The following is a 17,672-nucleotide window of genomic DNA, read 5'->3' on the forward strand; positions in this document are numbered from 1 at the left end:
CACTTAATAACCGTGAGGATTTTCCACTGATGTCTACAAAGGCAGCCATATATGACCCTGGGCGTCGCTCGGAGGGGAGAAGGCTTGAGGACAAAGGAGTGGCGGCTTCCTCGAGGTGTGTGTGCGTCTGCGGCTGCACAGCTGCGCGTTTCAGTGTGCGAGCTCCGGCGTGACGGCGACACCTAACAGCACACCGCAGAAGTCGATCGCTCCAGCTCCGGCACTCAAGTCTCCCCATGCCACCGACATAAAATTTAACATAGGGATGGGTTTAATGCATCTCAGGACAGTTCCTGACACTCCTGAGAGCCAACTGTGTCCGAGAACAGAGATGATAAACTAGATACTGAATGCTCTGGGTCCTCCATCCCACTTTTTTTCTTTCTTTCTTTCTTTCTTTCTTTCTTTTTTTTTTTTTTCCTGCTCTCATTTCCTTCCATTATCCCCTCCGACTGTGCAAAACTCAATTCTGCTCTGCCAAAAAATGTTCTGCTTCGCTTCGGCGGCTTTAACACTCAGCTCCTAGATGTATAGTTTTTATTAAAGGGGGTTTTCAAAATGCAAACAATAAAGCTGGGCTCACAACAGCTCCCGAGAGCCGCGTCCTTTTAACGCGGCGGCGTGAGCAGAGGAATGCAAATAAAGAAACCACCACTTAAAGCGATGTTTAAATGATTTAAATTTGGATTAAAGGTCCATTACGATCCATTAAAAAATGAAAAGACAGGAGGTGAGGAGGACATGCAGAGAATGAGATTATACGTGAGCCGGGATCACTTTCCTGAAGTTTTTTTTATTCTGATTGGAGAAAAAGTAAGCCGGAGAAAGGAGCCGGAGAGAAAAAGATGGGGAAAAGAAGAGAAGCTAAACATTATAATCAGGAGCGTCATATTCATACAGTCGGAGATTGTTAATCAGAACAATTTCTTGGCAAACTAAATGCCAGAAAGCTCCACTTCTGTGTTTATTTTTGAGATTAGAGGGTGCTCGGTCACGCTTGCGTGTTTACATGTCGAGCGTCGGGGGCTGTCGAAGCATGGAGAAACACAGAATCAAAGATGATTAACATGATGGGAAAAAAAAAAATCCCGTCGCATCGCTTCAACAAGTCTCGCACTCTCATCTCGGCGCTCTAATGAGATGCAGATCATCGCGAGTGACATCTCGCCGCTGCAGAAATGTGCTGTAATCCCAGGCACAACAGGCAAACGCGGCAGGCGGGGGACAGACGGCGGGAAAAAGACAAGCGAGGGTGTGACAGTAAAACTGAAATCTTGATGCCCGAGACAAAGTCGACACACGGCACAATAAACCGCCGTGCACTTTGAAATTTGAGATTAAACCGGGCGAGACACGGGGGGGGGGCAAAATGTTGTACACCTGGAAAGGTGAAGGTGGACATTGACAGACAAAAAATATAACACTAGAGAGGGAAATGTATAATGAAAATGGGATACAAGAATGAGAAATGAATAAAACACGTCCCAACAAGATCTAAGTCTGACAGTGTGAGAAGGGAGAGATGAAGAGGATAAAGACAGGAGAGTCGGGGCCCGGGAGGAGTGAGTGACAGTAAATTCCTGAACGCCGACAGATAAAGAGAATCCTCTCCTAAAGCCAGGGGACGTGTTGGCGTGTGTGTCAGTCTGCGCTGCATGCTGATGTGTTCACCTCGCAATTTCCGTGCTGATCAGGGACAGGTTAACGGCAACCAAAAAGAAAAAAGGGAAGGTCAAGGGGATTAACCCGCTCCATTTGTGGCCATGGTGACAGCCACTTAAAGCCCGTAATTGTTTGTTATTTTTAGCTTTCCCTTTTTCGCATCCGAACCCCGAGACGGGTTCAGAGAGGATTGGGGAAAAGTTGTCCCACAACAAATGTTTTTTTTCTGCAACTTTGGAAGCAAATGAGAGACAGCCCCTTTCATATTCCACAAATTTGTGGGAACCCAGACGTCTAAAAACCGGATTAAGCCGTTTACATTCAGCGTGAGGTTCATCCTCGCGGTGAGATGAAGAGTTTTTGAGTTATCACAGCCGCGGTTTTCCAAACTGATTTGTTTCCTAGTTTGGGAAAGGGGGGGGGGTTCCGATTCGCTTATCGCAGAGAAGAGGACAACACAAGGAGGTCATTTCATCTCGCGCGTATGGCGCCGCATTTTATGAGGCGGCCTTTTGAAAGGCAGGAGACAAAAAGCCACTGTGACAGCGCAGACTGACACTCGGTCACACACCATCCACAAAACAAGACTGATGACTAAGAGCCGGTGCCCTTGCAAAGTAGCATGCAAGAAGTTCCACACAAACTATTCTGTTATAATCAAGACATGTCAGTGGTGTTGCGTGCAGTGAAGCCGCATGGGGTGTTTGAGGGGGACTGTTGTGACGCCGGATAAAGCAGCGGCGTGTCGGGCACAGCTCATGGGCAAGGAAGGGTGAAGATGGGATGAAATGATTCTATCGCGACGATCAATATTTTCGGCGGCGGGGGGAGGAACACACGGGGGAAAAAGGACGAGACGAGAAAGAAGAGAGGTCAGGAGGAAAATTGTTCTTCTTCTTCTCAGAAAAGATCTTCGCGTGCGCGAGTGAATGAACAGAACACCTCTCGCATTGCAATTACATGGAAATTACAAATCATCGCCGTGATATATTGTCTTTTTAAGCAGCAGGGTTATTGTCATGCAAATTTCGCCATATTAAAGGGGAAAAAAGCTGGGTGAGTTCTCGCTCACCCTCAGTGGAAGAGAACCTTGGTCTTATTGAAATATCCATCTCTGAGATTTCCGCTTCTGAGCAAAATACCATGGAGGCGAATGGATTGTTTATGTTGACTTTTTGAACAGCTGTTCGGTGGCTGTAGTCAACTCATCGTTGACACATTAAACTTTCTTTAGAGGTCTTATGGAGTTTGACTGTATATGTGAAAAAGTGGTATAATCCACTGACATCACTTTAGGGCAATTTTTCAGATAACACGCTGCTTCCTCTGATGCCACAAAAGGCTCTACACTTCTTTTCTCACATATGCAGTAGTACACTCCAAGACCTGTAAACACACTTTTAGTTGTAAAATTGGTGGATTTAACCTTTAAAGTAGAACTCCAACAATTAGATAATCAATTAGTCAAACAACTGAAAACAATCACAAGTATCCTGATAATCCTTAGATCAATGTAGTCATTTTAAGGAGAGACGCAAGAATAAAATGCGATTTTGATGATTTGCTGCTTTTCATTTGTTTTGTGTTTTTTTTTTTTGTTTTTTTTTGTTTTCATGAGCTTCAAATTCCCCTCCTTGTAATTCATGTTGTCTTCCATTGCTCCGTTATAACTATCCAAACATCCGACAGCCAGAGAGAAGCCTGGGAAACAAGCTGTGTTCCGGCCCATTACAGTTAACCATAGTGATCCCAGCTGGTCTTAACCTGGGACAGAGTGTGCATCCTGACACTCTTCCCCTGTAGATGAGCCTGTAATAGGGTCACGTAATTACCAGTGGCAGCCCCGGAGCTCTGCCCAGCTCAAACGCCCTGGGCTCTCATTACCCACAATTCTGCCTGGGCTCTTAAATATCAAACACCTCTTTGTGCTGGAGGCCTGACAGGCTCCTTAGCCTACGGCTACCCCTCTGTGCTCTGCTGTGCATGCATGTGTGGGACTGCTTGCGTGAGTGCGAGCCAGTGCACATCTGGATAAGTGATTTAACAGGTCTTTATAATATATACTGTACGTAGGTGTATCCGCTGACATATACATTAACACGTTACAAGAACATAATGCTCACTTCCTCTAAAATAGAGGCTTTCATGCAGGAGGAGTCGATTTAAGCGGCTCTCCTCTGAAAAGACTTGGGCCAGACTCGCAGAGAAAGAGGAGTAAAAAACTTAACAGGAGCATGGACAATCAATTAGTCAGTGTTTCTCCTTTCATGTGCATAAAGGAAGTGTTATTCTTCCACACATTAGCACTTGCTTCTAAGTGCATTTGCACCATAGTATAAAAAAAATTGGTTCTGACAAATGGGTCTACGGTTAATTCACAAAGCCAATGTTTTCAGACGTTGTCAGACTTTCCTCTTGTCGTGTGGGGCGCACTTAATTGTCGAATGTGGGTCGTTTAAACCGGAGGATATAACCTCCGTTTACTTTTAAACCCCACTGTAACTGCTGAGCAAACGCAGCCCTCGGTCGACGTAACCTTGAAAAAGCGACCCACGTTCTCGACACTTTATGATACATCGTCTCACAGTCCTGTGATTCGCAGAGAAAGTGATGTGTTATTAAGCAGAGTTCTCTGAATGTGAGTCTGAGAATTTTTCTCCGCAAAGTCCATTAAATTTAAATACCCCAATGATGGGAGGCTTACGAGGCTCTACATCAATTGTTCTGCGAGTGCTTAGCACTTAATACGGCGCCGTCGTATCTGATCATACAGCAGGGAGAAAATGAACTAACAGAGGGCGCTAAGAGTCTGGTGCAACTTGTTCCAAATGCATTCTGTGCTTAAGTGTGTGATCTCATAAAAGAAGTATACTTCTTTTATTTTTTACTGCATATTAAAGAGAGGTTTGCACAAAAATGGGTGGTGTAACTGCTGGAAAATAAGTCGGTGCAAATTTAAAGGAGAACTCTTGACTTTGTTTTTCCCCTTTCCTTCAGGTTCTTGTAAATGTAAGGGATCCTGAAAGTTAAAAAAGGTCCAACTCCGCACCATCAGAAGCTCCTCTCTCTCACTGAAAACACTGCCCCTTAAACGCCTCAACAGTAGCCTTTAATTCTGTGACTTTGTGACATCACACCACGCCACCATGCCACTCATTTAGAGGCTAGTTTGGCGTATAACAGTTGATTTAGCACAGTTTCTGGGTTGTTGTCAGCAGTGCTGGCTCTGGCATGTGCAAGCTGACCAATCAGAGGAGACTGGGTATTCAGGAGGGGGGGGGGCCTTAAAGAGACAGGAGCCTAAACAGTGCGTTTCAGAGAGACTGTGAATACAGAGCTGCAGGACTGGACAGTGTGAGGGAACAGCATGTGTTTTTTGAGCACTGAAGCATGTAAACCTATTCTAGTAATGACCCAAAACAAAATGATATACCTGAAAATTAACATAACATATCTCCTTTAAGTATTTCTAGCAGCGTTCCAAAAGCAGAGGCCAGTATTTAAAGCATCATAAGTGTCGACCAGGGATTGTGGCTCTTTGGTGGTGACACAAACCACAATGTGAGGGTTTTATGAGCGCATTCATCATGACCGCTTTATTGCTTTAATATGAACTCCAGACATCTAGTCATTCCATGTGCTTAATAACTTCCACAGCATTGCTTTACAAACCTCACTAATAATATATAGTCATTAGGTTTATTAGTTATAAAGGCCCCCGTGGTCATATTACCACACGGAAACCAAGGGAATGTGCTTCTAACGGGACTAAAACAACCAGCCTCTTGTATGAGTTTTGTTCTTAGGGCCTGCTAGTATAAACAAGACATGTTCATGTAAAAGCCTTACTCCGTTAACGATCGTTTCTGCTCCACTGTTGCAACATTTGGATTTCTTTCTGCAACCGCCTCCCGAGTTTTCCCTCACCCGCAGAAATTTCCTATACGAGACTCCAAGTCGCTGATTGCTTAATTGGCCGGCGCCGTCTGTAAATGGGTGCTGATTTCACGCACGTATGGACCGAAATGCACGGAATTTAAAGTGGCTGTCTCGCGTGCATAAATCAGGGCGCGATTGACAGCCAGATTGCATCTGAAGTCAGTCTTTGCGCACGGAAATGAAAGCGTGTTGTCTGTCTTCAGACTGCGCTCGCGGCCCCATGAGCGAGACTTTCTGAAAGTTAAAAACCAACTTAAGCATGATGGACTGAAAGACGGTTTATTTTCATCTACAATGTATTTTGTGTGGCTTCTTCCGTGCATGCACTTCAAAGTATGCTCCTCTCTCCTGAGAAATCATCCTTGCATCAAGACAGAATACACAGTAATACTTCTTGACACATCCTGGAGTCATATCCACAAATTATGCAGGCGGTCTCATTAAATCATTGAATTGTGAAAATGATGCGCGTTAATCTCTGCACCACCAAAATACATTTTCTATATTTGATCGACCTGGAAGTCTTATCACTTCACCGGTACGCTAATATGATGTAGCGTCATTTGTAGTATACAGATACAGAAGAAGGGCCTCTGGTCGGCGCACATTTTTGTCAAAAATTGATACTCTGACGCACAGCGGCACCGCTGCCCTGAATGGCAGATCACTTTATAGGCGCATGGTGAATAAAATTAAGTCTGCGTAAATCATCTGAAGCTGACAGACGGGATGGCTTCCATTTAGCCCAGCGATTATCCATGAAAACAACATAAATATCACAAATATCCTTCGTTCACCTGTCTGTAAACTCTGCCAGCAACAATGGACAAAATTAAACTCACTCTGAGCTGAAATATGAGGCCTGACAGCTGACACAGTCATGAGTTGTGAGTTAGTGTGCGAGCAGCGAGCGACTGTCTGAACCCCTGACATCTACGCCAGAGACTCAACACGAAGAGGAGCGTTACAGATTCAACCCCAGGAGACGGTGTAAAGGTTAGAGAGGCCATACTGTACTCAGAAAGCGACAGGTTTGATCTTCACCTCAGCCAATTTGTAGCAATCACCATTTTGCCGAAATGTCATTCGGCAACACATTCAGGACCTTTCTGCTCGACAAGCGGCTGAAATTTGGATGCAAAAACGAGGACGAAATGGTTGAATCTTACCGTTGTCCTCGACGGAGAAGTGGAAGAGATCAGAAGTCGCGTTTTCTTCGTTTCGCAACACGTAGCAGATGTTCAGTTCATCAATATCCGCTGTAAAAGAAAATAAACGTCAGTCTTTTGCAGTGATTGAACAGTTGTACACAAAAGCTAACAAAACCTTGTCACCTCGAAAGTCGAAATGACAAACAACAGTGAACGCTTTTTTTTTTTTTGTAATTAATGACAGAATGTAAATGAGGGCCGCTCTGCTCATTCAAACCGCAGGGTTACGCCATCGTGTCAATGTGAGATGAAGCATGATGAAACTTTTAACAGTCTCCTTGCGCCGACTTAAAGCAAGGTGATGGCTAAATTACACATTGTTTACCAGAAGGCTTTGCCCTTGTCAAGCTTAAAAATACATATTTATAAAAGAAAAAAAAAAAAACATTTGCATTTTAAGATTACAATAAAACTTTCACGCTGGTCACAGAAATAGCCTCGGACGCACTTTGAAGTCGCATTAGGGCTTTATGGCCTGTTCAAACACTCTCTCTGTCGAGTAATTGTTCAAAGACGGGAGCTGTCCCGCCTCAGCACCGTATCAGCCGCAGTAACAGCAGGTCTCTAGCATCACACTGATTCAGTTCCTTATCAGCACTCAGCGTGAACAATTTTCTACCAGAGAGAGCATTCTGAAAGTCATGCATCCGTAATCCAGGACGATAAGGGCTGCAACCTCCAATCCGAGACAGCTCGAGCTAAACCAACAGAAAACGTTTAAATTCCTAAACCTGCCTGCTCTCTGAGTCAACAGCCCCCTGAAAAAAAAAAAGAAAAAAAAAACAGGTGACAGTGGATCTTTTAATGACAGACGAGGGCAAGAATGTTAAAAACAGGACTGTGGCGGGGCACCTACACTTCCACAGCTGTTTCCCAACTTGTCAGGATTACAGGGCTCTGACTGCATTTTTTTTCCACCACTCTCCACAAATGTCGATTGCAGAGCAGGAAAAAAAAAAAAACACATCGAGGCTGTGAAAGGGCTTGGCCCCTGCGAACCACCTCACTCAATAATAGATGGCAGAGGAAGGAGGTTCATAAAAGTATAAACCCTTGACTCCTGGCTGGGACCCATCTCAAACCTCTTAGGTGGCTCCCTGTCACTCCCTGCTTCTCCTTCTTCCCTTCAACGCCGGAGAACGGACTGGTGTGTGTGCGTGTGTGTGTACCAGTGCGACCGTTTTATATTTATACACAGGCGAGGACTTTTCTCAGGGCATTGTTTTCACATTAGCGAGCATCGATCTGTGGAGGGGAGGCGAGGGAAAAAAAAAGACGTTCTCTGGAGTGCGGTCACGCAGCCTTGAACCCGAGGACCTTGCAAATATAAAGTCAACACTGTGAACCAGGGCCACGATCTCCATCAAATATTTAAAGCGAAAAAAACCTCCTGGGATGTGCCCTGGAAATAGGATGAGTAAATAAAGAGCCAGGGATTGTCTCTTTCACCTGACTGATTCTTCTGAGGAGCCTGTTTGCTCTCTCTCAGTCACTCTCTCACGCCCCTTCCCTAATTCTTTATTTCTCTCATACCACCTACACCCCCCCCCACTCCCCCGTTTCCCCCTGCCTCAATTGCGCTCTCTTCTACTTTACTTGCTCTCTCTGCCCCTTCGCGTCTCTCTCTCTCTCCTCGCCGCACTCTTGTCTCATCTGCGCCCCTATTCTTTATTTTTTTTTGTCTTGCCAGAGACCACAGCTGCACCGCCGCCGTCAGAAGTGTCCTTCTCCTGCAGACTGAAAGGCTCTTTCCCCTCTCTGTGTTTTTTCAGCCGCCGTCGGCGCTTTTCTGTCGAGGCACGGCGCGAGCAGGTGAATTTTTTCACACTTGTTCGCGTAATTGCCCCCCAGCGTGATGTGAAATCCTGCATTGATTGCATCGCTTTTAAGCCTCAATCAGCGGCATTGTTCTCCGGCTTCTGCCTTATCAATAAACAGACACGCGCAGAAATGTTTGTAAATTCAGAGCTCAGGTCGCAAAAATCTCCCTCTGTGCGTCGGCGGCGTGTGGGAAATGTACCATGCTGAGAAGTTTCAGCGCTTTTTAATGTGATTTTTTTTTTATTTTTTATTCCTAGTAATGTCCTGGTCAAACCGCCTGAACGCGCTACAGCTCAAATGCCACCCTGTCACTAAAAGGTCTGCGCTGACCTTTTCACATGATCCTCTACTTCTGTCCTGCTTCATTTAACAAACCACTGTGGAGAACATCAGATGTGAACACTTCCCCCGAGACGCAGGAACGATAAATTATTCATCTCTAACCGTCTACAAGACATTTGCGCGAAAGAAAAAAAAAAAAAAAAAAAAACATCAGCCTCCAACTTTGGTCTGCTAATTATGATTTGATGAGCAAGGCACATCTAAATCAGGCCCAGAAAATTAACTATTGAAATTCCCAAGCCTGCACTTGTCACACATATGAATAATTATTACCCCATAAATTAAAATCTTTGGTTGGAGGTGTGAAAAATTCATCAAAACTTGCAGCTTTGCAGGATTTTTTTTGTTGTACATTATAACATTTTCTACTGAGGTTATCACATGACACATTAGGGGATTATAACGTTTTAATTAAATGATGATTAAAAAACGATTCTCTTGGCCAAATGAGCAGTCTCTGCAAGAACTTTAAAGGCGTTTGAGTAGAGAAAGGCATTCGGTAATTCTGTAATTTTGTTTACTTATAATAATTTGCAATCATTCTTGTTATATTTGAGGTTGCAATGACCTTTCATAATCATTCTGTTTGCAAGATATAACAGACTCATTTTTTTCCCACCCATTAACCACTCTAACAATTAAATCAGTCATCAACTAATCACCTAAATTGCTGGTGAAAAGTTGTGGGGAAATGTTGTGGTCCACAAAATATTACTGGAGCATCACAACAAAACAACACATTAGTGTTACAGCATTCCCCTAGACAACTGAAGTAGATGGGGGAATTGTTTTAAAACGTTAAAAAAAAAAGATGTCATGTACACCAATGACGCGCGGTTGAGCTCAGGCATCCACTTCAGACAGTATGGGCGATACAGTGAAGATTTCAAGTTAAAAAAATAAAATAAAAAGAGAATGCTGAAGGAGAATGCTGCGATGCTGTTTTTGCTGTGAAGCTCCAGAGTATGTCTTTGCAAAAAAACTACTTTACAAAACATCACGTGACTTTCCATCAGCGTAGGGGTGAGTAGATAATGAATGAATTTTCAATTTTTAGCCTCAACTTATCCTTTAAATAAATCCATGTCAGTTGATTTCATTATCCATGTGCAATGTTTATACAAAGGGCACACGAGTGGGTGTTTGTTTCAGAGCTTACCTTGGCTAAACGTGCTGATGGAGTTGTTCCCGTGTCCCAGGTTGATGATGTAACCATGTTTGGGCTGCGTGGTGATTTGGAACTTCAGGGAGGCCGGGCCGCTGTCTCTGTCCTCCGCCCTCAGCACTTTGGGGCTGATGGGGAACCCCAGGTGACCCGTGGTCAAGGTCTTCAAAGTGGGTGCGCCTTTATTCACCACAATCTGGGGCACGCCGTTGTCGATCGCCACGATGGTGATCTTCATGGTCTGGGGGCGCCGCGTTTCGAACACAGTGTCGGGGAATACGTAAAAGTCAGTGTGTGTGCCGTCACTGACGGTAAAGGAGAAAGAGTCCTCTGAGGATTCGGTTCCGTCGTGTTTGTAACTGATGAGGTTTTCGTTCAGGTCTTGTTTGGTGAAGCTGGTGACGGGCGTGGACCCGTTGTAGAGGAGTTTACCATGAACAGGCAGCTGGGTGACGGTGAATTTCAGCAGCCTCTCTGCTGTGTCCTGGTCCTCGGCAGTGAGCTCAAATGGTGTGATCAGCTTAATCTGGCCCTCTGTGACCACTAAACTATTCACAGTGACAACGGGTTTTTTATTATCGACATCCACAATGGAGACTCTGAATGTTCTGAAAATAGGATTGTAGCCGTCAGTGACTTCAAACTCAAAGCTGTCCATTTTCACCTCATCATCTGAGGTGTGGATGTAGTAAATCTTACTGCCAGCCAGCTGGAGCTGAGTGAAAGACACAATGGGAATCCCAGGAGTGTCAGTGCACTCCAAGTGGCCTCTGACAGGGGCCCTCGTAACAGTGAAGGCTAAGTTCTCATCAGGGCTGTTGAGGTCTGTCGTGCTGAGCAGATCTGTAGTTAAAGTCACTCTGCCACCTTCTCTCAGAGCCACGCCTTTGCTGACCACGTCGGGGAACACCATGTCGATGCTGCCCACCGTGATGTAGAAATAACGATCAATCAGTGGGTTCATCCCATCGGTGACGTCAAACTTGACCAGGTCTCTGATGCCCTCCTGGCCGTTGTGTGTGTAGAGTATAAGCCCTTCGTCGAGCTCAGCTTGTGTGAAGTTCATGCCAAGCGTGATGTTCTCCAGAGACCCGGATGGGGTTTTCCTCTGCAGGAGACCCTGACCGGGCCCGAACCGGATGATAAATGTGAGCGCGCTGTCGTCTGAATCCAAATCTGTCGCTTTGAGCATTTTGCTGTCGATCTCTTTGGTCTCCCCGATTTCCACCTCCAGACCGTCGTTGATTAGCATTCTTGGGGTCTCGTCGTCAACAGGAATGATCAAAACCATGGCCGTTTTCTGCACAGAGTACTTCCCGTCCGTCAGAGTCACCTCAAAGCTGTCCTCTGTTGTCTCCGAGTCATCGTGCTCATAAATAATACTCGATGCCTCCCTAATCTGCTCTAAAGTGAAATTAGTCACCAAAACCGAGCCCGTGGGTAGCTGGTTTAAAATGGCGCCATGTTTGGGGGGTTTGGAAATGGTGAACATCAGCTCTTCAGGTGGAATATCGGCGTCGGCGCCGTTCAGAATCGGGGTGTCGATGACGATGTTCATCCCCTCCATCACGACTATCTCCCTCAGATAGATCTCCGGCTTTTCGTCATTTGCTGGGATGATAACGATGGGGAAGAAATGGTTCTCGGAGAAATTGATGCCATCAGAGCACCTAAATGTGAACCTGTCCTCCACCGGCTCGACGCCTTTGTGAATGCTCTGCACATAGTAGATATTCCCCTCCCTGATGTCTCCGATGGTAAAAGCACTGATGGCTGTTCCTGATCTGGACTTTTCTGAGCCTGGGGCTGGCGATATATTTTCCACATAGCCCGCGGTGGGCTGGACGATGATGGTGCAAAGGATATCATCCGTTGGAGTGTCATTATCATCAGCGTTCAAGTGCTGAGGGCCGATGCCGTACTTCTCCCCTTCAATGACGCTGAATTGAATCCCGACTCCGACCTCAGGGGCCTGGCTGTCAACAGGAAGGATCGTGACTCGAACGCGCACTCCGTTGACCTTGTTGCCACCGACTGTCCAGTCATCGGACATGTCAGTGAGAGTCAGATTGAAGCCGTCCTGCTGAGCGGTGAGACCAATCTCGCCTCCGGTGTGCGCGTACACAACCACGCCGTTAATGATGTCGGCCTGCGTGAACCTCGTGGCGGGCACTCCTTTGACTAGGATCTCACCCATAGCTGGAGGGTCTTCCACAATAAAGGTCAGCTGGAGGTCATCTGTGTCGTCGTCATGGCCCTGAATGACATTAGTAGTGATCTCCGTGGCTCCGTTCTCCAGCACGTCCATGTGAGAGCCGATTGTTCCCGCGGGAAGGCTGACTGTCGGAGTTTCATCATCGACAGGCTTTACATTAACTTTGACTGTCACAGTTACCACATGAATCCCATCGCTGACATCCAGCTGAAATTCATCACTCGTCGTCTCCTCCCCGCCATGAATGTATGATATCTTCCCCTCTGAGATATCCTCCAGTCTGAAAACCCCTTTTATATCTAGGTCAGTGAATGCAACCTGAACCTGGCCATGTTTAGGGAGCTGGATGAGAGTGAAGGTGATCTGCTCGCTGTCTGTGTCAAGATCCGCCGCGTCCAGCTCCGCGATACTTATGACGTGCATGCCTCGCTCAAACACGGTGAGGCCCGTGTTTGTGATCTGAGGGGGTTTGTTGTTGACAGGCTGCAGGTAGATAGTGAACGCCCCCTCCACGCTGTTCCCAGCCGTGTCTTCGACCGTGTAGCGAAACTGCACCACGTGGGCTGTTATCCCGAGCTCGACATCTGGGGGGCCGTATGAGATCTTGTGGTGGTTGATTTGGGCTTGTGTGAACTCTGTGACTTCGGTGTCGGGGCTGTCTGTCAGGACCAAAGAACCGAACGCAACTTGATTATTTTCGTCTGTATCTATCGGCGGTTGGATAACCGTGTATTTGAGGTCGCGATCCTCAGAGTCCAAATCGGTGTAGCGCAGGACTTCTTTGCTAAAGTGAGTGAGCTTGTACTCTTGAACTGTCATCTGCAGGGTGGTGCCAGGGAAGAGCTCAGGGGGCACGTCGTCTATAGGTAAAACCCGGATCATAAATACGGTCTCTCCTGACTCGTTGGGGGGGTCGTTATCATCCTGAACTGTGAACACAAACTGATCCATGATGGTTTCTGTGTTGTGAGGGCCTGTGTGCTTGTAAAACAACTTCCCGTCCGTGATATCTTTCTGAAGCCACTCTGTCACCTCCTTCTCGTACACTTCGTCCTCGGCGTTGAACTTCCAAGAGGAGGGGTCCTCCGGGGCGTCTGACTGTCGCAGCAGCAGGGTGCCGATTGTAGAAAACGGAGGGACGACGGTGAATTTAATAGTCGAGTCCTCCGAGTCGATGTCTGCGGCGCTGAGCATGAGCGGAGAGACAGGCATCATCTGGTTTTTGAACAGCACCAGGCCGGTGTTTGCATTTATGATCGGCGGCTCGTCGTCAGTGGGAACGATTGTGATGGGAAACAGGAACTCCACCTCGTTTTTCCCATCAGACATCTTGAACACGACGTTGTCGCTGTATGTGTCGCTGCCGTCGTGCTGGTACACGACCACCCCCGTCGTGAGGTCGGCCGGCGTGAAGAATTTCCTGTGAGAGCCCAGCACCATGAGGTCCCCGTGGCGCAGCCCGTCCACCACCGTGATGCTGACAGCGTCCAGGTTGTCTTCGTCGCTGATCTCCAGGTTGTGGGCTGTGAAGAGGGGCCGAGACTGCCCCTCGTACAGCAGCTGGCCCGTGTTGCGCGTCACAACGGGGGCCAGGGAGTTCATCGGCTTCACGACTATCATGAAAGCGAAGGGGTCTGAGACGGCCCCGTCTGTGTCCACCACCTCAAACTCCAGCTGGAAGATCCTCTCCGTGTCTGAGTCCAGGGAGGGGGGCTTGTAGGCGATTTTCAGATCACGCAGGTCTCTCTGGTAGAAAGACGTGATGGGGAGGTTTCTGTCATCGGTGCTGACTATGTAGCCCTCCTCGTAGGATAAAGGAGAGGTGATGTTAAAAATGAGCTCATCTGGGTCCGATTCTGCATCCTCAGCAGCCAGCATGTCAGGGGTGAGGGCGGTCATGACAAACTGGCTGATCTCCATCATCATCATTGACACAAAGCTGGGCTTGGGGGCAGTGTTTTCCTCCCCCTCTCTGATGCGGATCATGAGATGGAAATACTCCTGTTTCAGGAGGTTTCCCTCCTTATCGTGCAGCTCCACCACCATGGGAACATAGTCCCTGTTCGGGGACTTGCGATCAAACGTGTGCTGGTAGCGGATGTCAGCTTGTGTGAAGTCATCACAGTCCATCATTGTGGAAAGTTTCCCCCCGTCGACGAGTCTCCCGTATCTGGGCAGCGCGCTGCCGCTTGACAGGGACGTCACCTCACATTTGTGAGCGTCTCTGTCGTAAGTAAACTCTAAAATCTTCTTATCAATGGGGCCGCTCATCCCTTTCAGGTTATCGACAGTGAGAGGCATGTTTTTGGTGAGCAACTCTAGCTGCGTAAAAACTACTTCCACCTCCATCATGAACGGGATTATAACGGTTTCGGTTTGCGCGTCGTACCTGAGCTGCAGCCTCACTCTGTCTCTCGCCGGGCTCCTCGAGCCGTAGTGGGAGTACGTCACGTCGTTGGGACCGAAATCGCACGGAAACTTTTTGGGCGAGAGGTGCCCCGGTCGCTGGGAGAGCGGGTCGTTGTCCAGGACGGTGATGCTGCAGCGGTCCCCCGGCTGCGTCTGGATCACCAGGTCGTTGATGGGATCGATGAAGACCGACCGCCCGAAAGGCACGCGTATTCCGTTGTTGGCCACCAAGATCGCGTCCTCTGACAGCTCAGATCGGAGCGCGTAAAATAGTCCGGCGCTGTCAGGCTGCGCGGAAACAAAACCTGTTACTGTGAAACACAGGAGAAGTCTGTAGAGCATCTTGGCAGCGGACGCGATCCAAACCATCCGAGAACAGTCACTCTGCCGAGGTGATGCTGAGGGAGATGTCCGGTCTTTTTTCTCGCCTTTCTTTTTTTTTTTTTTTAAATCCCCAAAGTGTTGGGAGTCCGCTGGGTGTCTACACGGTGGCTCCCACGCATCTACCCATCCGGACCCTCGACACGCTCAGCGAGAATAGCGCGCAGGAGTTTTAACTTGAGACACTTGAGAGCCTGCGTAAAAGCGCCGCCGCCCATCTCTGCGCATATTGGAGGATTTCTTTCTTTCTTTTTTTTTAAGGGTTTTACCTCAGACCTCTCGCCAATGGGCAGGTGAGCTGGCAGTCACGGAGAGGCGGGGACTGGAGGATGAGCTGAGTTACACATACGCGATTCATTCCATGTAGCCCTATCACAGACTTTATCCTCTCAGGACTGCGCTTTGTAAGATCTTACAAGGGATTTAAGAAGAAATATCGCCCCGAGGAAAAAAATAGGCCGGTTTAGTATTTCTCAAAACACACACAGGTTTTTACATCTGTGGACATGCACACGCTGATGAAACTGTGAGTAATGTCAAACATTGTAACCCAAAGAGCTGCAGAGGTTGTTTTCAGTGCCACGTCTGAAAGAGAAAATCCCAATTTTAAGCCACTTAAAGCTTGGAGAAAAAAAAGAATGATTTGAACAATGCAAAAAACGACACAAAATCTTATAATGGTCATTTCCTCATTAGTCTCTTGCACATTGTGAAAAGCACCAGCAGGCAAATCTGTCCAAACGTTCATTTATACATTACAGAGGGGCTGTTCATTTGTACACCCTCAAAAAAAAAAAAAAAAAAAAAGAAAGCTCAGGAGCATCTGAGACACATATGGCTTAACTGCAACGTTCCAATGTGATGGTGGATCACTGCTGCAGCTGTCGCTGTCAGCTATTAGAATAACACTGCAAGCAGACATACACATTATCAGCAGGTATTCAAATTTTCAGTTAAAACACTCCTGCTCAGTGGTGGTGGTCACCTCTCCAGACCTTCTGCAGAGTTTTGTGGTCTTTGTGTTTCGCACGTCAGGGTTTATATTGAGATCAGACAGCCTTACTGGCTACAAATAAAAATGCAGGTTAAAGGTATTATTCAAAAAGTTACTGAGTAGATTTATATTTACAGAACCGAAAATAGCCAAAAAAAAAAAAAAAAAAAAGCTTAGCAGCTGAAATTTTACTTCCACCCCAAACGCCATCTGCCTTGACAAAAGATGACATTCCCTGAATTATCAACAACCTTGAGTGTAATTTTTTTTAAAAATCCATAGAGCCTCAAACTTCCTGTTACAGAAAACTTTCCTGCCCTGACCGGAGAACAAAAGAAAACCTACGGTTAAGATGTGGATGAGATACTGGGGCCCTGTTGAACTTCTGTGTTGAGCTGGAAGTCAGTCGCTTCTTCTTTTTTGCTTTTTTTTTTTACGTTGGTGGACATCATCCGTAAGCTAACGGTAGCTACTGCACTGCTCTTTGCTGTGAGCTGTCGCAGGAATTCCAACACTCAACAAAATATTCCAGTCCAGCAGGATTAAACAGCCTAAACCAATCATCCACAGGCCTGCGTGGGAGGCAGAGAGATGGGAAGGTCTGATTTTTTCGCATTGTGTGACAATCCTCTTACATATGGCCAATAATACGGTGATTAATACATGTAAATTACTATAAATTGTGACAAAGAGCCCCGCAATAAAGCGACACAGTGATTAGCCTGCTCGCTGCTGTAATCATCCTCCTCTAATGTTCCTCCTAATTTCCTTCAGTTTGAATAAGTTGGCGGTAGTGAGAGACCGGGTCGCTTCAGTTCCTATTCATGAATGCATTCATCCATTTATTCATTTTTTGCCCCCCCTTGTTTATTTTTGCGGTGATTAAGCGATTGAACGCGGGCTTCTAAAAACCATACTGACCTTCCTTCGAGCAATAAACAGACGAATGCGCGGGCCTCCGAACGTCCGGCAGGCTGGAGAATAGAGCCGAGCTGCCCTTGTCGGTCTAGATCAGTAAAAGATATAATAATGCAAAAACAAAATCCAGTCCGAAAATATTGCCATAAGCGGCAGTAGTAGAAGCTTTGGGAGTGGGAAAAAAAAAAGAAAAAGAAATGCTGGCAAATGGTTTCTTAAGACTAAAAATCTATCCTGCTAGACCTTAGAGGGTCCTGAGGGGGAAAATCTGGGCTGCAAGCTGGAACATCTGTCAGGGCTACTGTAAGTCATGACAGAATAAACTCTCTTCGCTGCCCCTGCGCTGCAAACTGACTCTGCGATGTGATCGGTTTTCTGCCAGAGAAACACTTTTGTAGAATTTAAAAAAAAAAAAAAAAAAATCATGTGACATTTAGCATTTAGAGAGACATTTGCAGTGGCTTTGGCAAACTGTTGCAGTCAGATAAAAAAAAAAAACAATTAAAGTCATGAATCATTTGATCATATTACAGGTCGGCTGGACATTTTCCATCAATCTGAAAGAGTTTTCTGGAACTTATATAAGTTTGTCGCAGCGTCAGCGCTGGGAATGTG

General features: G+C 46.5%; 1 protein-coding gene across 1 annotated transcript in view; it reads right to left on the reverse strand.

Annotated features, from left to right (window-relative positions):
• LOC119031896 (FRAS1-related extracellular matrix protein 2-like) overlaps nt 1-15,279 on the reverse strand; it is a 66,803-nt gene extending 51,524 nt beyond the window's left edge. Inside the window, exons 1-2 of the mRNA XM_037120675.1 lie at nt 10,135-15,279; nt 6,771-6,860 (exon numbers count right to left, since the gene is read on the reverse strand). Of these exons, the coding sequence (XP_036976570.1) occupies nt 6,771-6,860; nt 10,135-15,133 (5,089 nt within the window). The 5' untranslated portion in view covers nt 15,134-15,279. The remainder of the gene's footprint in view (nt 1-6,770; nt 6,861-10,134) is intronic.
• Between the last annotated feature and the right edge of the window lie 2,393 nt (nt 15,280-17,672).

This window comes from Acanthopagrus latus, chromosome 13, assembly GCF_904848185.1.
Source record: "Acanthopagrus latus isolate v.2019 chromosome 13, fAcaLat1.1, whole genome shotgun sequence".
NCBI lineage: Eukaryota > Metazoa > Chordata > Actinopteri > Spariformes > Sparidae > Acanthopagrus > Acanthopagrus latus.